Here is a 24,084-nt window from a genome sequence, read left to right as displayed (position 1 = left end):
GAGGGGTCTTGGGGTGCTAGGACCACCGAAGTCGCAAGGTTGCGGGGCCGGGATTCAGGGTGTCTCAGGGGCTCAGAGTCCCAGAGCCGAAAAGGTCCCTGGGCTTCCCTGGATGTCGGAGTCCCGGCGTTGAGGGATTCCTGGAGTTCGGAGCGTCACGGCCTCGGGGGCTCGGGGTCCCAGGTTTGAGGTGGGCTGGTGTTGAGGCGACCTGATGTTGAGGGGGTCTGGAGGTGTGGGGCTCCTTTGGGTTGTCCCGGTACCCGGGAGCTTGTCCGGGCACTGGGCTCAGTGGGGGCTGGGGGGAGCGGTGCACCCGAGGGGGACCCGGGAGCGGGATGGGCGCGCTGGGGCCCGGGAGGCGGGGGCGGGGCCGGGGGGGGGCGGGGCCGGGCCGCGTCCGGTCCGGAGGTGTGGACCGCCCGCCCCGCCCGCCCCGCCCGCCCCGGTTCAAGTACAGCAGCAGCCGGAGCCCACGGCCGCGTCCCGCAGTCGGAGGGCGCGCACGGAGCATGTGGAGGCTGGGCCGGGGCCGGGTGCTTCTGGACGAGCCCCCCGAAGAGGAGGACGGGCCGCAGGGGGCGGCGCCAGCTGGGACCGCGGGCGCCTCGGCTCCGGTGAGGGCGCAGGTGGGGTGCGGGCGGCGGGTGAGGGTGCGGGGCGGCGCCTAGGACCCGAGAGCACGGAGTCGCAGGAGTCGACCCAGCTCGCAGCCGCTTGGGCTTCCTCGTGTACCTACCCCGCCGTGACCGGCGGCCGGGTCCGGGCTCTGCGGCGCCCTTCCCTCTGCTTCCCTGGGCGGACCGGGTCGGCGCAGAAGCCCTGAATCATGCTGCTCCAGGCCCTTCCAGACGCCGGGCCTCGGGCACCCGCAGCACAATGTGCCCTGGGCTCGATGTTTGTTTGCACAACACGTATTTCCTTTCCTAAACCTTTGATTTTCTGGAGGGCCAGAGTCCTTTTGCCCGAAAATCGAAAGGCATTGGCTGACAAGTGCAGAGATATGTTTGGAATGTCTAGAATTTTTTAATTAAATGGGATCCCAGGTGGATCCTGCAGGCGCACACAGCCCTCCCCCGACCGCCTCCAGTGCACTCTTCCCTTTCTGTGTGGTGGAATTTAGGTCAGAAACGTAGCACTTTGTTGTCGTTTTACATGAGGGTCGTGAAATCTCTTTTTGGGTTACGTTTTGGGAGTGCTCTTTTGGAAGCCGACGAGGAGCTGCGCCTTTCTCCTGAGGACTTGGAAGAAGTTTCTGAGGCGGCTCCTTCTGTAGGAACCGAGCTTGTTTCATCTTACCGTCCTTTAGGTCACAGCCCTCTATTGGTCCATGTTGGTTACGCAGGTGAATGGATTTCATTTCGCCAGATTCGTACATGCACGTGACAGTCTCTAATCAGCATCATCCACTTGTCTCATCCCATAGTTTCACACTGAGTGTGTATAATATACTTTTTTTTTGGTACCGGGGATCGAACTTGGGACCTTGTGCTTGCGAGGCAGGTGGCGGAACCACTAGGCTAAATCCCCAGCCCCGAGTGTGTATAATGTCGTTTAATCATATTCACCCCTTTACTGCCTGCTTGAGCTTCTTACAGGAGTTCAGTGCTATTCCCAACTCACAAAAATTGGAGTTGAATGGGCTGGGGATTTAGCTCAGTGGTTCCAGCGCCTGCCTCTGAAAGCACAAGGTCCTGAGTTTGATCCCCGGTACCAAAAAAAAAAGTTACATAGACAAAAATTGGAGTCGATCATCTTAAGCATTTAAATATGGTTACTGTCTGAATCATCTTTGAGAAAGTTTTTTTTTTTTTTTTGCCTGGTACTGGGGATTGAACTCGGGGTCTTGTGCATGCTAGGAAGTTCTCTACTACAAAGCTACACCCCCACCCATTTTATTGTTTTATTTTGAGACAGGGTCTCACTAAGTGGCCCCGGCTGGCCTCCGACTTGCCATCCTCCTGCCTCAGCCTCCCATATCCTGGGATTATACCACCACACCCAGAGAGAAATTACTTTTTGATAATATTAGTGCTATATACCTTTTATTTTTTAATTCTCAAAATTTTGTAGTTACTCTAAACTGAGCAGGAAAGAAGGGACAAGAACTCAACAGTGGAAGCAGGTTTACTGCTAAACTCCAGAGGGACCCCTCAGTGCGAGCAGAACACAGGTGTCTCTTAGAGGCTGAGGGATTTTTTTAACAGCCTTCTTTGATGGACTTTTGAGGGGGTGGGTTGGAGAAACGGGCTTGTGACTTGCTGATGTGTCCTCTGTGAGAAGCTGACATGTCCTTTTTGACCTGTTCACGTGTCCTTTATGACCTGCTGACGTGTCCTCTGGGGATTGCAGACATGTACCCTGTGACCTTCTCATGTGTCCCCTGTGACCTGCTGATGTGTCCTCTGGGGACTGCTCATGGCCTAAGTAAAATGAATCCTACATTTCTCTAAGATGGCAGGTGGGCATATTCAAACTGGCGGTATCCCTGTCTGTGCTCTCATGAACAGCAACTGTTACCTTTAAGGATTGGCATTTATATGTGGTTACAGAGTTAACTTAAGAAGCTTGGTTAGAGATGAGCAATGTTGTTTCCAAATTAACTCTTTCAAATGAAGCCCTCCTACGTTCTGCTTTCATTTCTCTGAATGAATCATAAGATCTCCCTTTCTCTCCCTAGTGCTGGTAATTGAATCCAGGGGTACTCTCCCACTGAGCTACATCCCTGGCCCTTTTCATTTTTTTATTTTGAGACAAGATATTTCAAAGTTGCCCAGGCTGGCCTGGAACTCATGATCCTCCTGCCTCAGCCTCGAATACATGAGATTACAGATGTGTGCCACCTGGCTTAAAACCGATTTTTTTCTAAGAAGTTTTTATTTTGAAAATTATCCAAAATACAGAGAAGTTGGAAGAATAGGAGATTAAACACCCACATATCCTCTGTCTATATTCAGTCATTGGTTAGATGATTAACAGATTCGTTAAAGCACTTTTTCTGATCTTTTGCTTAAAGAATTGTCATCTGTATTCTTTGTCTACCTCTATGTGTAGGGGTTTTAACATTTTTTATTTTAATAGACTTTTGTGGCATTAATTTTAGGTCACAGGCAAATTTGAGTGGAAAGTGCAGGCAGTTTCCATACACCCCTGCCCTGCTCCAGCCTCCCCACTAACCAGCAGCTCTGCCCAGTAGTGTGCTTGTGTAATTGGGAGCCTACACAAACACATTTTTACCACCTGAAGCCCGCAGTTCACACTGGGGTCCAGTCTTGTTGCTGAACAGTGCGTGGGTTTGAACAATGTGTGATGACTTGTAAACACTACAGTATCACACAGAGTAGTTTCACTGCCTAGAAACCTTCTGTGCTCCGCCTGTGCCTTCCTCCTGGAAGCCCTGACAGCCCTGATCTCCTACTGTCTCTGTAGTTTTGTTTTGTTTTTTCCATTAAGATTATTGGTCCATTTAGGTATACAGTACAGTTATAACTCATCACTGGGAACTTGCACCTTTACCTGATGGATCTTGGTTCTTATTTTTTTCCCCTTCCCCTGCCCTCCCTTCCACTCCACCCTTCCCTATTTATAAAGACTTTTTCCCATTTTTTCCTTTTTTCATATTTTTTCTTTTCCCTTCTTTCCTTTCCCCTATACCTCCGACTTCCCCTACCCCATAAGACCTTTTCTTCCTATTTCACAATATCAATTATACATTTTGATCCTTATCTACACTTGTTCACACCAGAGAAACCAGTATTTACACGTGTGTACTATTTATTTCACTTAAGAGGATGGCCTCAATGTGCATCCACTTAGCTATAAATGTCTCTAGTTTCTTGTTCATTATGTCTGAGTAGTACTCCATTTTATTAAAAAAAAACCCCACATCTTCTTTATCCAGTCTCCAGTTGATGGGCACTTGGGCTGTTTCCAAGGTTTAGCTGTTACAAACTGTGCCGCTATAAACATGGGTGCACATACATCACTGTGGTATGATTCTTTTAATTCTTTTGGGAAGATAACCAGCAGGGGAATAGCTGGGTCAAATGGGACCTCTAGCCCTAGTTCTTTGAGGAATCTCCATACTGATTTACACAGTGGTTGCACCAGTCCACACTCCCACCAACAATGGAGCAGGGTTCCTTTCTTCCCAAAGCCCCGCCAGCATTTTTTATTGGTTGATTTCTTGATAGCAGCCATTCTTTCTGGGGTGAGGTGGAATCTCTGTGTTGTTTTCATCTGCATCTCTTGAATGACCAGTGATCGTGAACATTTTTTCATATGTTTATTTGCTGCTTTTACTTCTTTGAGAAATGTCTGTTCATTTCAGATGCCCATTTTTGAATTGGGTTTTTGAATTTAGGGGATCTGATTATTTTCAGCTCTTTATGTATTCTAGATAGTAGTCATTTGTCTAAGGTACAGCTGCTGGAGATTTTTTCCCACATTGTAGGTTGTCTCTTAGCTCTGTTGGTGGTTTCTCTTGCAGTGCAGAAGCTTTTTAATAAGATGAGATCCCAGTTGTTGATTCTTTGTGCTAGTTCCCGTGCTACTGAGGTTTTGTTCATGAAGTCTTTTCCTTTGCCAATGTCATTGAGAGTTCTACCTAACTTATCTTCCAGCAGGCTTAGTGTTTATGTTTATATTTAGATCTTTAATCCGCTTTGATTTTAGTTTACTGCATGGTGAAAGGGGTCTAGTTTTAATCTTTGGCAAGTTGAAATCCAGTTTTTCCAACACCATTTATTAAAGAGGCTATCTTTCCTCCAGTGAGGATGGTTGGAGGTTGTTTTCTTTTAGGGTTTGAAATACCTCACACCAGGCTCTCCTTGATTTGAGGGTTTATGTTGAAAAGTCTGTTGTGATTCTGATGGGCTTTCATTTGCATGTGATTTGTTTCTTTTCTCTAACTGCTTGCAGTATTTCGTTCTTCTGTTGGATTTCTGGGATCTTGATTATTATATGTCTAGGTGTAGATTTTTTTTGGATCGTGGCTAGTTAAGAGTCCTATATGCCTCACTTATCTGTATGTCAAATTCTTTTGCTCTGTTTGGGAATTTTTCTGTCATTAATTCTGTGAACAGTTTTTTTTATGTCATTTGTACTTTCTCCTGCTTTTTTATGGACTCCTATCAGTCTTATATTACTCTTCTTTGCATCATCTAGGAGCCGTTGGATTAATTTTTCAAGGTCCGTTACTAGTTATAAGAGATATTTTTTCATGGTCACTAACCACCATCCTGTCTTCTATATCTGATAGTCTGTCTTCAGATTGGCTCAGGCTGCTGTGCATACTTTCAATAGAGTTTTTAATCTCCTGGATTTCTGTTTGAATCTGTTTCATGGATTCCATTTCTTTCCTATGTTGTGTGTTTATGATTTCCATTTCTTTCCTATGCTGGGCAGTCATGGCTTCCATCATGGTCCTGAATGCATCTATTTTTTTTTTATCTGTTTCTGTTCTAGAGTCTCTAATCATGTCTTTCATTCTGCTCACCATCTCTGTAGTTATCTGGGAAATTATTTCTGTTTTGAATTTTTCTAGAGCCTCGTTCATCTGTTTTATTACTTCCTGTGCTATCAGCTTAGGGTGTCCAGGTAGTTAATTATCAGACTTTTGCACCTTGTTTCCCCCAGAGTTTGTCTTTGGTGAGCTGGAAGTCTGGGATTGTGCCTTACTTAAATGTCTTCTCATTTCTATTTTTGTTGTTGGTACTGACCTTGGGTTAGTTCCTGGGTTGATATTTCAAAATTACTTATTACAGGTATCTTTGTTGCTTGTACTTAGAACCCTTATGGAATGATTGCTTTTCAGAGGTATCTTTCAGATATAGCTGGTCTTAAGGTTTTGAGTCTCTAATGACTCTGGGGCAATCCCATTTTCATTACACCTGAAGGATAACTGATTAGATCAATCACAACACCTTAGCCCAGGTGGTACAATCAGCAATAGCAACAGTATAGAGTACAGCTTAGAAAATGACAGTTTGTAGTAGTTATTAATCTATCACCTTTAACCATGTGAATTAAATCAAAATCAAGGACCAGCCCAACATATGTTTATAGTGAATAAACTCTTCAGTATAGCAACTTTACCCTTTGGGATAGGGACTTAAAAGAAGTTGGGAAGGGAGGGATAGGCAGAAGGATAGGAAAGGTTAGAAGTGAGGCCAGAGGACACAGAAAGATCACACAAACTCTAAGGAACTGTTGAAGACAAGAGGAAAAGAATGAGAGAACAAAGATAATAACAGAACAACCTATCAGCAATAGGGAAGCTAGAAACTATTCACTTTCCTTTGAAGCTAATGACAGGAGAAGGAAAAAGAGAAAGAAAAAGAAAAGAGAAAGAAGAAATCCAAATTAGGGCAGGAACAGGAAAAAAAAGGGAGATGAGGAACAATTTTGAAGAGTGAGAGAGAGAAAAAAGAAAAAAAAAAATATTTGAAAAGAATAGAAAAAAAACAATTAAAAATTAAAAATAAGAGAAAAAATAATTTTGAACATAAAAGATAAAAATGAAGGGCCCCCTTCGAGGTATGTCTCTGCTGTCACAATAGACAATGTGGGCAGCAGTGTGCCAATCCAAGTCAGTTAGTCTCAGCAAGCCAGCAGCAGACCCCTGCGATTTAGGCTGATCTCTGGCTGCAAGGCCCAAGTTGAGCTCCCTGACCTATTGCAGGGTTGAACTCTGCAAGGTCCCACTGCAGGTTCCAGCTGCCCTTCCCCTGAGGATAGTCCAGGTTCCGATGGGAGGTGATGATCCCTCCAACTGACCAACTACAGTGGTCTGGTGTGCCTGTTTTGCAGAGATTTTCTTCATTTTTCCAGTGGGCTTCAATTTTCATCAGAGAGCCTGAGAGAGACCCGCCCTCTGTTGTTCACTTCTACTCTTACCTTCTGGAGCTCAGGACAGTGGCCTTTATGACCCACTGTGCCTCTGGGGTGTGGATCCAGGGTGTGTGTGGGGGGTGTTCCTCACCGATGCGCTCCTGGCTGGGAGGCGTGGAAGAGGGTGGTGTCTCCTACGTGTCTTTTCTTGACTCAGTAACTCATTTCTTTACCCATTCATCTGTTGATAGATGTAGGGGTTATTTCCACTGTTGGCTGTTATGTATAATGCTGCCATAAACATTTACTTACAAGATATTGTATCCACTTGTTTTCATTTTCATAGGTATGTTCCTGAGAGGGGAATGGCTGGGCCACTTGAGGATTCTGTGTTTAGTTGTTTTAGGAACTGCCGCTGTTTCCTAAAGTGCTGCATCATTTTACATTCCTACAGGCAGGGTTTAGAATTCTAATTTCTCCAAATCCTCACCAGCGCTTTTAATTTTATGACTTTTTTTTCTAGCCATCCTAGTGGGTGGAAAGTATTATTATGTCATTTTGATTTGTATTTTCTTGATGCTTATGATATTGAGCATCTTTTAATATGCTGTGGCTATTTGTATAGTTTCCCTAGAGACTTTTCTGTTTGATCTTTACTCATTTAAAAAAAATGAGGGATGTGTATTTTTATCGTAATTTAAAGTTCTTTACATATCCTAGGTAAAAGCCCCATATTGTTTGCATGAGTTGCAGTTAGTGTCTTCCACTCAGTCTGTTCTTTGTTCTCTTGATAGTGCCCTTTGAAGCATACAGGCTTTTAATTTTGCTGAAGTTCAAACTGTTTTCTTTTATTGCTCTTGGTTTTGGTATCTCATCTAAGGTTCTTTCCTCGAATCCAGAGTCATGAGAATTACTCTCACATTTGCTTCTAAGCATTTTATAGTTTTAGCTCTTACATTTAGGTCTTTGATCCATTTGAGTTAATTTTTGTACCTGGTGTGAAGTGAGGATCCAATTTAATTCCTTTGATGTGGCATTAAGTTGTCATGTCACCATTTGTTGAACAGAGGATCCTTTTTCTGCCGAATTGTCTTGGTGCTCTTCTTGCAAAGTCAGGTGTCCACAGAAGCGTGGGTCTAGTTCTGGACCTTTGCTTCTACTTCATTGGTCTCTGCCCACAAGTTAGCACCACATGTCTTGACTACTCTTGCTTTGTGGTAAGTCTTGAAATGAAAACTTTTGCCTCTTTGCTTACTTTGTTCTTCTTTTTCTAGGTTGTTTAAGCTGTTTTGAATCTTGTTTTTCCATATGAATTTTAGAACTGACTTACCAGTTTTATAGAAAAGTCAGTTAAGATCTTGATAGGAATTACCTAGAATCCATATAGCTAAGTTTAAAGAAGTATTGCCGTCTTAACAATGTTTTTATGTTCTAATCAGTGAAAATGATATGACTTTCTATGTAGCCAGATTTTTTAAAAAATTTCAAAAATGTTTTACAATTTTCAGAGAATAGATTTTGAACTTTGTCATATTTATTAATAAATATTTTATTATTTTTAAACATTATGAATGACATTATTTTCTTAATTTCATAATTTTGGATTGGTCATTGTTAGTGTGTAAGCACACACTGGATTTTTGTATATTGATCATGAATTTTGTTTTTCCCAGTACTACAGAATGAACCCAGGACACTTTTATTTTGAGACAGAATCTTGCTAAGTTGATAAATTGCCTGGACTGGGCTCAAACTTGAAATTGTCCTGCATCAGTCACACAGAGTGCTGAGGTTACAGGTGTGTGCCACCACGTTCAGCTCTGTGTATCTTGTGGTCTTGCTGAACTCTTAATAGTTGTACTAGATTTTTAGTGGATTGCTTAGGACTTTCTATATTAAAACATCGTGTAATTTGCACATAGTTATATTTTTTCTTTCAGGCATTTTTGACTGTTTTTGACTAATTGTGCTGGCTGGACTTCTCTGTGCAGTGTTATGTAGGAGGGCCAGGTGTTCTACTTTTGTCATGTTCTTGGTCTTAGGAGGAAATCTTTTAGTCTTTCACCATTAAGTATGAGGTTTGCTGTGGGTTTTTCATAGCTGCCCCTTATCAGCCTGGGATTTTTTTTTTTTTTTTTTTTAATCATGAAAGGGTGTTGGATTTTTCTTTCTTTCTTTTTTTTTGGACCAGGGATTGAACTCAGGACCTTGCGCTTTCGAGGCAGGTGGCAGAACCACTGAGCTGAATCCCCGGCCCTGTCAAATGGTTTTCCTTTGCTTTTGTCTCTCACTCTCTCCCCCTACCCCTCTTCCTTTTTCAGTGCTGAGGACTGAACCCAGTGTGCTCTACTACTGACCTGTATCCTGGGCCATCTGGCAATGAAATGCTTTTCATATATCTAGTGATGTGGTCGTGTGGTTTGTCTTTCTTTCTTTTTTTGTGGTACTGGGGATGGGAAGTGCTCTTGCTTGTCTGGCATATGTGAGGGCTCGAGTTCATCCCTAGTACTGGATCTTGTTCTCTTGATAAGACATTTTTTTTGGTTTTCATATGTTTAACCAATTTGCATTCCGGGGATAAAGTCCACCTGACCATGGTGTGTTATTCTCTTTATTTATTTTTGAATTCAGTTTATTAGTATTTTGTTGAGTATTTGGGGGTTCTATTTATAAGAGATACTGGTCTATAGTTTCCTTTTGTTGTGATGCCTTTGTCTGGTTTTACTATCAGATTAACACTGCCCTAGCAAAATGAGTTCTTTCCTTTTCTATATTTTGGAGGGACTTGTGCAGAATTGGTACTAAGACCAGTAAATAGTTGGCAGAATTCAGCAGGGAAATATCTGTGCCTGGCATTTTCTTTGGGGCAGGTTTTTGATGACTACCTTTGACTTGTGTTTTTGGTTTTGTTTTGTTTTGTTTTTTGGTACTGGGGATTGAACTCAGGTCCTTCCACGTGCAAGGCAGTCGGCAGAACCACTGAGCTAAATCCCTGACTTGTGTTTTAGATGTGTTTATTTTGGCATCTTTATTTAGCTTCGAATTTTTTCACTTTGACATTTACCACAATTTGATTTGTGTTACCATCTATTTTTAGCAGTGTTACGTTTTGTGTCTAGACGTCCCCCAAAGCCTCACGTGATCGTAGGTGGGGGTTTTCGGAGGAGACTGGATCTAGGCTATGTAATGCTGGGATCAATGATGCGATGCTAGGATTGATTCATGGTACAATCCTGGATAAGAATATAAGGGACATGGGGCCAAGGATTTACCTCAGTGGTTACGCCGCCTGCTGCACAAGTGGAAGGACCCGAGTTCAATCCCTGGTACCAAAAAATAAATAAATAAATAAAATTATATATATATATATGTATATATATGGGACAGAAGGGGCTGCTGTTGTCTTGTTGCTTGTCTCTTGCTTGCTGCCTTCTGCCCTCTATGGACTGTTTCTCCTCTGCCGTGCCCCTCTGCCTTGGAGCCAGCCTACTATGAACTGAAACCTCCACAAACTGTGAGCTAAGTAAACCTTTCCCCCTTTAACTTTGGGTGTTGGGTATTTTGTCTGAGCAATGAGAAAAGTAACTAAGACAAGTAATATGATTACAACTACTTAAGATTTTAGTGTGATTGATGACTGGCATCTCACCAGGCTCTGGAGGCTGGGAACAGCATCTAGACCTTTGGCAGGACTGTGGGTTGTTGTCACCTCTATGCCAGGACTGACCTGCATCTTGGACAAGAAAGCCTGGAGGAGTTTGGTGCCTTTTGTCTCATGACACTGGAGCCTGCCCAGGCATGCTGGTGGTGCTGTCATGAGGTACGTGGAGAAGACCCATATGCTTGCCCACAGGAAAAGACTTCCCGTTGTGCCCACTACCCACCCTAGCCCATCCAGAAGGCCAAGAACAGGCAAAACCCAGCCACACAGTTTTCAGACAAATGTGGGAAAATAGGGCAAACAGATGAAGAGCCCTTCTGCTGTGTGTAGTGCAGTGCACCACATGGGTTTAAGGAACTGCCTTTAAAGCTCCGTGCTTCTGAGAGTTTGCAGTCTTTCTGCCCAGTGTGAGGCTGCTGCTGCATTACACAGGTCTCCAGGGCAGGCTTCTGTTTGCAGCCTGGGCTTCTCCTCCCACCTCTTCAACCCCTTTATTCTCCCTCAGTTTCAGTTTATTATTTTAAGCCCAGGAAATCTGGATCCTTTGTCCTGTCCAGTTTTATTTTCTTCTGAAATCAGCCAGACCTATTTCTGTAATGCTTTGTTTACAGCACAGTGTTTATAATCACCAGCAGTTCCTGCCTTGGCCCTGGTGAGGCAGGCGTGGCCCGAGGCTCCCTCTTCTGGAGCTTCCTTGAGGCTGCCGCTCATCCTTTTCCAAACTGTGTGGTGCCCAACTCCAGACCCAGGGCTGCCAGGCCTCCTTTCCTTGTGGAGCCTGGTTTACATGTGCTGGGTGCTGCCAAACGTGGCTGCCTTGTCTCGTCTGTGTTTGGATGATGAGAGCTGCTACAGCACGCAGACTCTGAGGTCTGGGGATTGAACACAGTGAGGCCTTTCTCTTGTTCATGGCAGCAGCATCCCCCTCCTTCCATGGTGCCTGCCCGGCAGGTGGTCCAGGCGGATCAGGGGAAAGAAGAGCAAGGACACAGTCACAAGGCCATGACAAGGGACGCTGGGGGTTGCTGGGCATTGCTGCCAGGTCCAGGGCCCAGGACGGAGGGTGTCCTGCAGCTGCAGTGGCTGCTTCTTCTGGTTCTTCTTGGTGTCCACTGCTGTCTCCATGAGAGGCAGAAGGTGACAGATGACGACAGGGATGAGTCTGCTCTCCATTCTGCTTTTTTCACCATTCCTCGGCCTGGATGTGTTTGCCTCGTGTCCATGCCAGTTCTGGGTTGGAGAGCAATTTCTGTTTCTTTCTGTCATTGCAAACTAGGGAACTGGAGGATTCGGTTCTTCAAACCGTTGTATTGCTCTGTCTGCTTTTTGTGTCCCTGGAGGGTGGGGACAGCCTGAGGGTGCTTGTGGGGATGGAGTCAGGGCAGGAGCGGGGCTCCATGGAGGAGCTGCATCCTGCCATTGTCCTGCCTTCTCCAGGTAGCTGGCACCTAGGACGTCAGCTGCTGGTTCTGATTTTGGATGTGGCTGCAGACCCACTGTGCTCTCTATGGGGTGGCTTCCACTCCAGGTACTGCTGGGTGACCCCTGGAGCTGGGGTTGCTGGTCGGAGGCTGCTGACACCCAGGAGCATGGTTTGTAGTGCAGCGCACAGCCTGGGCTTTGAAAATGGTCATTTTCTTATTGTTCTCATCCTAGGCACTGGTGAAGCATTGCTTATCTGGCCATATTGGTTTTGTCAGCTTTTATGTTCCCTGGCTGTCATGAGAAGCAATGTCTATCCCTTGTAAAAACCTCTCCCGCCCCAACTCAGGCAGCCAGCATAATGGACTGGTTATTAAAAGTGACTTAGTGCTCGTGAAAGAGGTACGTGTGGGCTTGCGTTAATGCACTCACAGAATTAATCCTTTCAGCACTTTGCAGGCCAGCTGAACAAAAGAATGTTTGTACAAGGAAGGCTGCACTGCTGCTTTAAGTCTAGGTCCATTTCTAGATGGGCAGTGTTATGGTTTTTAATTTAGATTATATAAGTAATTTCAAATGTGTTAATTAATATGTTTTCATCAGGCATACAAGATTATGTGGAGTTTATAATGTATATTGGTTATATATATGGAGTATTAAGTGATTATTTAAGAAAGGTTAATTTTTATTTCAGCAAAATACTTTGAAAATTTAGTGTGGGAAGTAAATTTCCCTCACTGGTCCAAATAAGTAATTACCATTATTAATAGTAATTAGTCATTTAGTTTTCAAATATGTTTACTTTGAAAGTACATAATGTAGAAGTTTTCAGAATGGGAAATGATTAAAAATGAGGCCTACAAGCTCTGAATGAATTGGAAGTCTGGCTTCCAACATGTGTACAAGCAAAGAACACAAGTTTGTTTATCTTAGTGAGTGTTTTCAGTGCCTTTGACTGTTTTTAGTGTGTCAGAATTTAAATGGTTTCAGGGTCTTCATGTGGGCTGTTCTGAGCTGAATGACAGACTGCAAAGAAGTTGGTTAGCTGAAACCCTAACTGGAGCACTCTCAGGAACTGGCCAGGTGTGTGTGGCTGAGTGCTGATGGCTTCTCCTCTGAGGCCCCGTGGGTGCTACCCTCGGGTTTTTGTGGTTTTTTGTACCGGGGATCAAGCTTGGGACCTTACGCTTGTGAGGCAGGCAGTGGAAACCCCGAGCTAAGTCCCCGGCCCCAATGCTCAGGCCTTGAGGGAATTGGGCCAGGTGCATGTGACGTGGTGCTCGGTGGAGCGCAGTCCACGGCCCCCACGCGCGCGAGGCCACTCTGGCCGGGGGCCTCCATTTCATTTCTGTGGGGAGTGAGGGGTTGTGACTCCAGCCACCTCCAGACTCTCCTAAAACTTCTGATTTCTGCACCTGGCTAGACAAGAGAAGGGACTAGAGGGAGAGAAGACGTGGCCAGCACGCTGCGGCCACAGGGCCTCGGTCCCTTCGTAGGCCTGTGAGGCCTCAGTGCGGCCTTCCCGCAGCCGGTCTGTCCTCTCCTCCTGCTCTTCTGCCGCCTTCCCTCTTCCCACCCTGCCTTAAACTTTGATTTTCAGCAGGGTGTGGCAGGGAGCACCTGCACTTCCGGCTACTCGAAGGGATCCCTCCAGCCCAGCAGTTCAAGGCCAGCTTGGGCAATGCAGTGAGATCCTGTCTCAGAGTCTTTAAAAATGTTTTCTAGGGGCCGGAGATTTAGCTCAGTGGTTCTGGCGCCTGTCTTGCAAGCACAAGGTCCTGAGTTTGATCCCCAGTACCCCCCCCCCCCCAAATGTTTTTTAAAGGTAACATTTTACAGAAATTGCAGGAGGAAAACCACTCCTGCCTGAAGCGGTGTAGCTGCATTCCTGATGGAGAAGACCATGAGACTGTTAGTGCCTGTGCTGTGGGAAGCTTCCTAAATGACAGGGGTCAACAGTCCTGGGCCTGTAAGCCCCTGTTCCCCTCTGTGGGTACAGTGTGTGTGTGACCCCACAGTACAGTGTCTGTGTGTGTATGTGATCCTGGGTACAGTACAGTGTGTATGTGTGATCTTAGACAGGGTGTATATAGGTGTGGTCCTGGATAGTGGGGTGTGTCTGTGTGTGTTTCTAGACACAGTGTTTGGATGGGTGTGTGGTCCTGGATACGATATGATATACTTCTGAGTGTACCTGGTTCTGTGATGGAGAATAGGCATAAACCCTGTTCAGGGGACAGGAGCATAGCATAGTGGTCTCTCCTGTCTGAGGTCCACCTGGTTCCATGAGGTCAGCCTGGGCCCATGCTGCTCTGAGATGTCCTGCATTGGGCAGATCTCTCAGAACTTTCCCTGTAGCCTTCTAACTCTAGTACGATAAAAGGGGCTTGGATTTGGTTTCACAGTTGACTTAGATTAGGTGCCTGAATTCCTCTAGAATTACCAGTTGCTAGTTGCTCTTAACTTGAATGTTTAAACCTAAGATTATCTGAGTCTTAATTTCAGAATGGCTGGAAATTCAGAATTGCCTTTCCTGTGTCATGATTGAACCCAGCCTGGCTGCAGGTGGACAGCACAGCATCCGTGGCTTGGACACTGCCCCCAGAGTGAGGCCATCTCCATGATCCGTCTTCAGGAGGGACAGGATAGTGGCAATTTACATGGCAGTGCCAAAGAGAGCCTGGGGGAGGGAGTTGCTCTCCCTCCCTCACAGGTTACCCCAGCCAGCAGCACCCTGGTGCCAGGCCTATAGGAAGCTTCTGGGGGTGTGACCGCTGTGGCAGGATGTGGACTGTGGGCTCTGTGCAACTGTCTACATTCACCCACTTCCTTTTGAGTAGTAGTAGTGGGGACTGAACCAGGCAGCAGAGAACTACATCCCAGCTCTTTTTATTTTACTAAATTGCCTAGCCTGGGCTTGAATCTATGGTCCTCCTACGCCTAAGCCTCCCAGGTAGCCAGGTTCCCAGTGTGGGCCACCACTCCTGGCTCGTGCATCAACCTCTTTGTTATCCATGCCAGGAAGCACAGCAGCACACTCATGATGACAGAGCCTTGGTGTCCAGTAGTAGTAAGTGCAGCACCCTCATCCATTTATCCTCAAGAGGGAACTTCCAAGACCCACCAGATGCCTGTAACCAAACTCTGTGTGCACTGTTTTTACCCATAAGTACAGGCCTACAGTAAGAGTTAATGTCTTAGTCACAGTCCTCCTTACTGGGACACAGTACCCCACATCCATAACTTAAAGGAGGAGAGGTTTATTCTGGCTCATGTTTCAGCCCAGCTCTAGAGAAAAAAAGCATGGCAGAGGGTCCTGGTGGAGAGCTGCTCAGGTCATGGGAGCCAGGAAGCAGAGAATGAGGGAGGAGCCAGGAAGAGAGAGATGCCCTTCCAGGCCACACTCCAGTGACCACTTGCTGACAGCAAGTCAGCTATGAGGCCCCATGATCCAGTCACCTTCCAAAAGCCCCCCTTGTGAGCACCTGAGGCTCTTGGAGGACATCCAGAAATAAACCATGCATTAGGCACAGTAAGAGACTGATAACAGTAACTCATAATAAAACACAGCAGTATCATGAAACTGCTGTCATCTGCACTCTTGAGCTTTGCAGCCCTCGTTATGTAAAGTGCAGGTTGCTGACCCAAGTGCCGTGACACTGTAACAGCCACCCCTATGCCTGACATCTCCTGAGTGACAACCAGGTAGGCAGTGTGTGCAGCAGGCACACCGGACTGGGTGACTCAGGCCCAGTGGGATGGGGCAGGACTGCAGGGGCTCTGTTCACACGGCTCGGGATGCAGCATAATTTGAAACTTAAGAGTTATTTATTTCTGGATTTCTCCATTTAATATTTTTGGACCTCAACTGACTGGGGGTAACTGAACCTGTGGAAAGTGAAACCTTGGGTGAGGGGAGTGCTGCAAACTATAGGCCTGGCTTCCGCATCCCCTAAAATCTGATGTCACTGTGGCATGAGAACTGTCTCTTCTACATGGCTCATGAGGCTTTTTTAAAAAGTATCTTTACAAAGAGTACATATGAAATTACTTTTATCAAAACCACCAGGTGTCTGGACCGAGTGGCTCCCTCTCCAGCTGCTTGTTTTAGCTGAGTGGCTGAGAGCCTTACAGCTCAGTTTCCACACTGTGGTCCCAGTGTCTGTCCTGTGGGTTATTGTTCAGTCTAGGGATGCGGCTCGTTGATGTGTACTGTTACTCTGCAGGGTCTAGATGGGTAAAACTCTGGATTCAGACTTCCTGGTGGGATCCTGTTAGCAGCTCATCGTGCTGAGCCATGTGGACTACCAAATATGCATGTCAGTGTTTCACAGCACTGGAGAATTCTCCCTGCCTGGAAGGCCTCAGAATAGCATGGAAAAGCTAATACTAAACACCTGGTTTAGTGATGTTGCGGTTTCTTTTGGAGTGGGCACAGTACCAGTTCCATGATCGTTCATGTCTTCCCAATGGATTTGCTGGGGCATCTGCCATTTGCAGCACAGACCTCTGCCCAGGGTAGACAGTGGGATCTATGGGTCCTCCATCAGCTCTTGAGGACATCCATTCTGGGAACACTGGATCCTTAGTCACAAGGCTACCTCGGTGGGCCAGTTGTATTTATGATTGTCTCATACCAGTGGCATCCTAGTCTCTCAGTTCAGTTTTCATGGTTGTTTAATTTTTTGTATCCCATTTTTATAATATTGTGGATTATTCAAAGCTAGGCCTGCCCTTTGGCAGGTCCTTTCCTCCTGACCAGACCCAGCGGAGATGATGGATGCAGAGGAATGTTAAACCATGCAATGCAAATCTGGGCTTTTAGGAAATGTTGGTTTCTTTGTATACTTTCCTTCTTAAAAAAAAATTCAAAATAGCTTATAGATCTAAGGTGCCATTAATTATAAGATACTCTGATTTTAGAAATAGAAATTGTATAAAATAATTTGTTCAGAATCAACCAAACATTATTTCTTCTCAGACGCTTGTACTTGTGAAGGTGAGGGCAGAGGCCAGAGTTCCTCCACAGACCCTGAAGCCTCCAGTGGTACAGAGAATGCCCAGGACTCAGACAGGGTGCCCTTTGCTGGGGTCAGTTCCAAGCATTACAGACCTGATTCCTACTTGTATTGGAAGCTTCATTTGACCATTAGCTTCATTATCCCAACCTGCTTTAAGGAAGATGTGATTACTGACTAGCATTTTACCAGATATAGGTCACTCAGCAGCATGGATGAGCAGGTAGGACAGTCACCATCCTATTTAAGATGACAGGTGGCTAACAGGAAACATGCAGAGGGAAGAGGTAGCTCTGCTAGGCAACATGTGGTCAGCAGTGGACCTGCTGCACAGACGTTGTCCGAGTGCTGTCACAGCCATTGTGGTGTCATAGTGCCCAGACTCTTTGGGTTTTTGAGGATGCCAGTCATATCAAGTACAGCACATAGGATGATGATCAGCACATAACACTTGATCAATGAGTACAGCATCAGTTTCTATATTTACCATCTCATGCTTTTCTTCATTATTTTAGGGTGCTCATGGCCTTGTGGGTGGAAGTCTGTACAATATATGGAGATGTGGACAGGCTAGACCATTTGGGTTTGTGTCAGTACACTATGATGGCTACATAACTAAATTGCCTGACAATGCCTCTCTGAGACCATATTCCCATCTCCATGACACTGAATTCACTGGAATAGAAAACAGATCTGTTGATTTGCTACATCAGATTTGATATTTTTCTTAACCTTTTGTTAGGTTCAGGGAACAAGTTTCCGAGGTTGGAAAGATGTGACTTCTCTGTTTAATAAAGATGATGAACAACATCTGCTCGAAAGATGTAAATCTCCCAAGTCCAAAGGGTAAGTCACAAAGGTGCAAAGGAAATGATCATTTCATGAGAGGGAGGAGGGCACGGGGAGGTGGAAAGATGGCTGCAGTAGAGTAAGCCCTGGGACCATTGCGGAGACCTTGCCCGCAGCAGATCCTAGTCCCTCTGTGTGAGATGGCCCCAGAGTTCCCCCTTGCCAGTACACAGAGACTTGTATTCTTAGAAGTTCTAGAGACACAGGAAAGTAAGGTGTGCTTTTGGTGAAAGGTCCTGGGAGCCATAAGCATTTTGAAACATTACAGAAAGTTAAAAAAGGACTTAGAATTGGAAATTAAACTTACTGGCCTGAAGGCTGACTAAAGCCATACTTTTATTACTTTCAGAATATAAAGAAAAACTGTTTAAAAGGATTGATTACTAAATTGTAAACAATTTTAGAAAATTAAACCAGTTTAAACTGCCATGTTGGTACCATTTTATAAATATTTCACAGTGTTAAAAAGTGCATTTAAAGTTGGACATAAATTCATGGACTGCCCTGTAGTATTGCTACCTTCCGTTAGCTTTTATTGCTCTGACCAAATATTTGAGAAAAAACAACTTAAAGAAGGAAAGGTTTATTTCGGCTCACGGTTTCAGAAGTTTCAGGCCATAGTCAGCTGGCTCCAAGGCAGAAGTACATAATGGCAGGGCTTGGTGGAAGAAAGCTCCTCACCTCATGGCAGCTAAGAAGCCGAATAGAGAGGGAATGAGTCCAAGATGAAGGAGCTGCAGATAAGATGCAGACCCCGAGGCCATCCCCCGCACCCCGTGACCCACTCCCTTCACCTAGTTCCCAGCTCCTGACAACCCATTCAGCTATGATCTCAACAACTTGATCCATTTATGAGGTTAGTGCCCTCATGATCCAATCACTTCCCAAAAGCCCTGCTACTAAATGTATGAGCCTTTCGGGGACATTGCTTCAAACCCCAATATTCCACCCCTGGACTCGAAAGGCTCAAGTCTACCTCATTATGCAAAATGTTTTCAGTCCATCTCCAAGAGTGTCCCAAAGTTTTAACAGTTCCAACATGGCTCAAAAGTTGAAGTCTAGAGTCTCCTCTGAGACTCAAGGCAACCTTTAAGTGTGAGACCTTATAAAGGTTAAAAAAAAAAAGTTATATACTTCTAACATGTAATGGCAGATTTCAGTTTCCCATTTTGGAAAGGAGGAATAGGAAAATAGAAAATAGCAAGGAGGAATTGGCCCAAAGACATATGGAAACCTGGCAGGGAAAACATTAAATCTTGTAGGTCTATGTTCAGCATCTGGGGCAATATTTATGATGTGAGCTCCAGAGTGCTTGAGCAGCTCTGTCCTTATGGCCTTGCCCATTGCAACCCACATGACCTCTAAGCCTGGCTCTATTCATTGCTTGCAGCTTTTCTCAGCAGAGGAAACTGGCATCTCTAACGTTTCCATTGCAGCTTCACCTTCACTACCACAACTTCACATATCGTCCTTTTAGGGGCTGCCCATAGGGATTCCTAGCTCCCAAACCTTCCTTTGAAATCTAGGTGGAATCCTCCAGGACCCTGTAACCCTTGTGTTTTGCATGTCTGCAAAACCAGCATCATGTGGACAATACCAAGGTCTACCACTGGCTTAACAACAGCTGGGTCCCTTGGACTGTGGCTGCAATGGCCTCTGAGTACCTGGATGGGTGAGCATGGTGAAATTTATCACACAGAACCTGTTCTCTAGGCAGCCATGTTTGAGAAGAGGCTGGGAGTTCTTCTCTCGAATGAAAAGTTAACACTTTTACATCCTTGAGCCTGCCGTGAGTGAGAGCTTGCTGATTCCTCAAGGTGTCCTCAGGGCATCTTTCTTTTTGTTCTGGTGCAAAGTATTTGCTGAAGATATCAACACCATTAAAAAGAAGCAGTCATACTCTCTTTGGCCTCAACTCTAGTCGTGTATTCTTTTCCTGGCCAAAGTGCAAGTTTTTCAAGACTTTCTGTTCTGCTTCTTACTCATAATTGCTCACTGAAAATGTGGCTAGAAAAAACGAACAATATGTGTGCCACATCCTGAATGTTGTGCTGCCTTGAGATTTCCTCAGCCAGATCATCCTTCTATCAGCATTTCGGTCTTCCGAGCCCACACTAGAATCATTGATTGGGATCCACTTATGATAGTCTAAGACTTCTCTAGTCTGCATCTCCCAAGTCTTTCAAACTCCATCCACAAACTAGCTCTAAAGGCTTCTGACATGGTCAGGTATAGGCACAGCAATGACCCCACTTCTTGATGCATTTTTCTCTGTTAAGCAGTTTTCCGTCCCTGTGATAAAATACCTGACACAAACAACTTAAAAGATGAAAGGCTTATTTTGGCTCATGGTTTCAAATGTTATAGTCCATGGTCAGCTAGCTCAGTTGATTTTAGAACCATGGTGAGGGCGAATATCATGGTGGTGAGAGCACATGCAGGAGGAAAGCTGCTCATGTTATGATGGCCAGGAAGCAGAGAGGGGAAGAGCCAGAGAGGAAGAGGCTGGGCCAAGATCTAAACCCCAAGGCCATGCCCTTCTGACCCACACCCTTTAGCTCGTCTCCTACCTCCCAGTGCCCTGTTTAGCTATGCACTTACCAGTAGATTAATGCATTGATGAGTTTAGTTAGCATCTTCCTATCCGATCATTTCCCAAAAGCCAAATGTCTGAGGACATGTGCCTTTTAGGGTCATTTTTGATCTCTGCAAGCACATTTACAGATTACTGTGTGACAGGAAGTGCTGTTTGAGGAGAAGGTGCATCTTGGTGAGCTACAGGTGGTTTCCTTCTATCAGCACCGTGACATCTGTGTGTCTATGCCCCTCTGCACCGAAGGCAGATGCAGTATTTTCCTTGCTCTAATGAAGCAGTGTCTTCACCCTCTGGAGGATAGGGCAGATCAGTCCTCTTGGCTACTGGGGACTTACTGACACAGTAGCATCTCTGGGCCAAGACCTGGATCCCATGTTCCTCCCAGTGTTCTGGGATGGCCCTGGGCAGGAAACACATGCTTTCTGAATTGTTTTTATGTACATACTAATGCTTGAGACTAGGTTGCTATGAGTAGTCCTATTGAAAACCTACCTGCTAAATGGAATCTACCCCTTCTTTCCTAATCTCAACCCTGGATTTCTTGTATGATTTGCTCAGATGCCTGAGCACTCCCTTCATATGGCCTTGAAAGGTCCTCCCTCAACCCACAATCCTCACACCTAGTCTCCTGAGTGCTGAGATTATAAGCATTTGTCATTGTCCCTGGCTTGAACAGTTATATTTTTTAGCTTTTTTTTTTTTTAAAGGGGAGGTGGTACTGGGGATTGAACCTAAAGCCTTAATAACATCTTCAGATCTTGTGTCTGAGAATTGAGCCTTTGCTTATGCCAAGAAGTATCCCAAAGTATGGCTTATACAAGCTTCATTAATAATGGGTAGTGACTAATTTTTCCTTATTAAATTTTAATACTTATTTAAATGTTTGCACATAGCTCTATTTTAGCTTTTTAAGTAACTGAATGGTTTTAGAAGAGAGCTTTATAAAATTGACACATTTATAACATCATTGGATCAACAACATTTAACTCTCTCATCTCCTACAGCACTAACTTACGATTAAAAGAAGACTTGAAGTCAGAGAAGAAATCTGGATTTTGGGACAATTTGGTTTTAAAACAAAACACACAGTCTAAGAAACCAGATGAGATTGAAGGTTGGGAACCTCCAAGGCTTGCTTTCGAAGACATGGCGGCTGATTCAGAGGACGCCTCCAGTGACTGCCAGCGCTGGTCAGGCTGGGAGGGTGATGCAAAGGGTTCCAGCAAGTACACCAGCCTGTCCAGCTCAGCAGCCAGCTCCCGCTGGAGCCTTCGGTCAGCGGGGAAGCTGGTCAGCATCCGGCGGCAGAGCAAGGGTCACTTGACAGACAGCCAGGAGGATGTGGAGTGAGCAGGCAAGCTGTGGTGCCAAGTGTGTGCAGACCTCGCACCACTGCATAAGCTTTTGGGTTTGCTTGGCCTGGTGGCGTCCTGTGCACCCCATTCAGTTGTCAAAGCTTCCAGTGTTACAGTAGGAACCCAGTGCCTGCATTTCCCATCTGATGCCCTAATGCACTGAGGGTCCCGGGTGAACACATACAGGTCTGCATTTGGTTGCCTTAAGCAGAATGTCCACCCACTGCAGTCCATGTTTGCTGAAACTGGACATGCGAATTTTTGATGTCCCACAATGACCTACAGTTGGCCACAGAGTATTCCCATGCTACCCCCAGCTGTAGTTCTGTTTTGGGACCTCTGCATTCTCCCTTGCACTTGACCCATGGCCGTCTGTCACACCCTGTGGCAGGTGTGCCATCCTCTTCTGCCACTGGAGGCAAAATGAATCTTTCAAGGGTTATTTTATATTCTGGTTAACTGGAAAGTTAAACTTTTTTCCTACTAAATTAAAAGGAAATGTAACAGATTAAATACTGGAAAAGCAGAGGTTATGTTTGAGGGTCAAATGGCTCCTCACAGGGGCGTCCACCACTGCTGATGGAGGAGCAGTCTTCCAGGTGCACTTGATGGTAACCTTGCTTCTTCTGGATTTTATTATTTCCCCTGAACTTCTAAATACTCATCTTCATTTCCTTCAAAAATTTGCATTTGGGGTTCAAAGATTAAAGAAATGTTATAAAGTGAAGATGAATTTTAGTCACTTAATAATTTTGTTTGGAAAATGTTAACTTGTTGAGTATAGGGTTGAAACTATACACTGAAGTGCCTCTTTTCTTCCTAGGTGTTTAGTTTTTTGAAATGAGATACTTATTGTGATTGATGTCAGATTTCTAGGAAGTGTTCACAGATAGCTTGGGGCTGATTGGACAGCGTCACGCTCTGCCTGTCTCTGTAGACCTGCTGCTGGGTCCTCTGTGGCCCTGTGTGTCAGCGGCACTGATTGTGTCTGGCAGGGTGGCTCTTAGCAGCAGGTGGTGCAGATATCTACCTTAGGAAAAAGAGGTTTGATAGAAGAAGTATATTTTTACTTAAAAACAAAAGCCTCCAGGTACACTGTATATTCCCTTCCTGGGAAAAACAAAACAACACAAAAACAGCAAAAGGAATGCCCATCCTTGAGCATTTCAGTGCTGTTTTATTTATGTGGATGTTCTATCTGATGCTTCTGTGGAATAACTGAATGAGCCTGATGGCCGAGCACAGTGCAGTATGTCAGAGTGCTTATTTGTACTCTTAGACAAGTTTACTTGATCAGTCTGTCCATCTGCCTTCTATAGCTGGCTATCCATCTATCCTTCTACCCATCCATCCATCTGTCCATCCATCCGTCCATCTACGTTTTTAAAATAGAAAAAGAAGTTTACTTACCCAAGCCTTGAAAGGGGGTCATGCTTTAAGTGGCATTCAAATAAAAATTTGTTAGAACTTTGAAATGGTGAAAATTTTGTTTAATAACAGAGAAAAGTTATAATTTTTAGTACAGTAAGCTGAGTTGGGAAATTGTTAGTATCCTCAGGTACATAGTTGGATGGATGGCTGTGACCCTCCATGTCCCCAGAGAAACACTGCTGGGATGGCATAGACCTGCAGCATGCCAGGACCCGTGCAAGTATTTTATGGCAGTAGCTAGTGTGCGCTTCTTTTTGGGTGTGTAAGGATGGATGTAAGAGCTGCACTTGAGACTCTGGCAGTCATCCAGCCGGCTGCCATGGCTATGCCTCTGATGGAACACTAAGTGCCTGCAGTGCCTCACTGACATTCTGCTGCACATGCTAGGGGCCTCCATGCTGTCCTTCCTCATAGATGAAGACTGAGACAGACTGATATTGGCATATGCACTGTGAAATGAATTTATCTACAAAGATTAGTGAAAAAATTATTTTTCTTCTATTATATCTGGTTTTTAGTGTAAATATTTATTGGTGTGCTTTAGGGGGAAATGCTTCTTGAAAGGACTTATCAAAGTGAATCTGGTGTTTACACAGTGAGCAGACTGGGCCAGAGAGCAGAGAGGGCTGTGACTCTGGGAAATGGTGAGGACGTGCAGGCCTGGCCATCTGTGCCCTGCAGTGTTCTGTGGTTTCTAACAGAATGTGACTGACTTCAGGGAGGGAAGGTTCCACCTTAATGCTGCGATTTTTAAAAATAAAAGTACTGTTTGTCTTCTTCCCTTGGTAGTGTGCATGATTATTATCATCCCCTTACGGAAACTCTACTCGATCACTTAATGCTAATGGCATTTTCCTGACCATGTAAACCTCATTTTAAGGTGCAGACTATATATGAATGTTTTCATAAATAAATGGTTAC

The 24,084-nt window shown here is 45.0% G+C and overlaps 1 protein-coding gene across 2 annotated transcripts; it reads left to right on the top strand.

Moving 5' to 3' along the window:
• The first annotated feature begins 399 nt into the window (after window positions 1-399).
• On the top strand, window positions 400-23,943 carry Tdrp (testis development related protein). Of its 2 annotated transcripts, none has more exons than XM_004869552.4 (3): window positions 400-617; window positions 17,675-17,778; window positions 21,382-23,943. In XM_004869552.4, exons 1-3 carry the CDS (start codon window positions 513-515, stop codon window positions 21,725-21,727), a joined length of 555 nt encoding a protein of 184 aa, XP_004869609.1. In that variant the 5' UTR covers window positions 400-512; the 3' UTR covers window positions 21,728-23,943. The 2 variants fall into 2 exon arrangements, with proteins under 2 accessions (XP_004869609.1, XP_004869611.1); XM_004869554.4 differs by lacking the exon at window positions 400-617 and adding an exon at window positions 8,402-10,651.
• The last annotated feature ends 141 nt before the right edge of the window (window positions 23,944-24,084 follow it).

This window comes from Heterocephalus glaber, unplaced genomic scaffold, assembly GCF_053883595.1.
Source record: "Heterocephalus glaber isolate CG9 unplaced genomic scaffold, H.glaber_assembly_v1.0 deba00001104, whole genome shotgun sequence".
Taxonomy (NCBI): Eukaryota; Metazoa; Chordata; class Mammalia; order Rodentia; family Bathyergidae; genus Heterocephalus; species Heterocephalus glaber.
This window is presented reverse-complemented; position numbering and strand designations above follow the sequence as displayed.

What these genes read in the sequence shown, in the direction of transcription:
- Tdrp (XM_004869552.4), top strand. Translation starts at nt 513, where the DNA reads ATGTGGAGGCTGGGCCGGGGCCGGGTGCTTCTGGACGAGCCCCCCGAA. An exon ending in CCGCGGGCGCCTCGGCTCCG is followed by an intron (nt 618 to 17,674) that starts GTGAGGGCGCAG and finishes ACCTTTTGTTAG; the next exon opens with GTTCAGGGAACAAGTTTCCG. An exon ending in AAATCTCCCAAGTCCAAAGG is followed by an intron (nt 17,779 to 21,381) that starts GTAAGTCACAAA and finishes CATCTCCTACAG; the next exon opens with CACTAACTTACGATTAAAAG.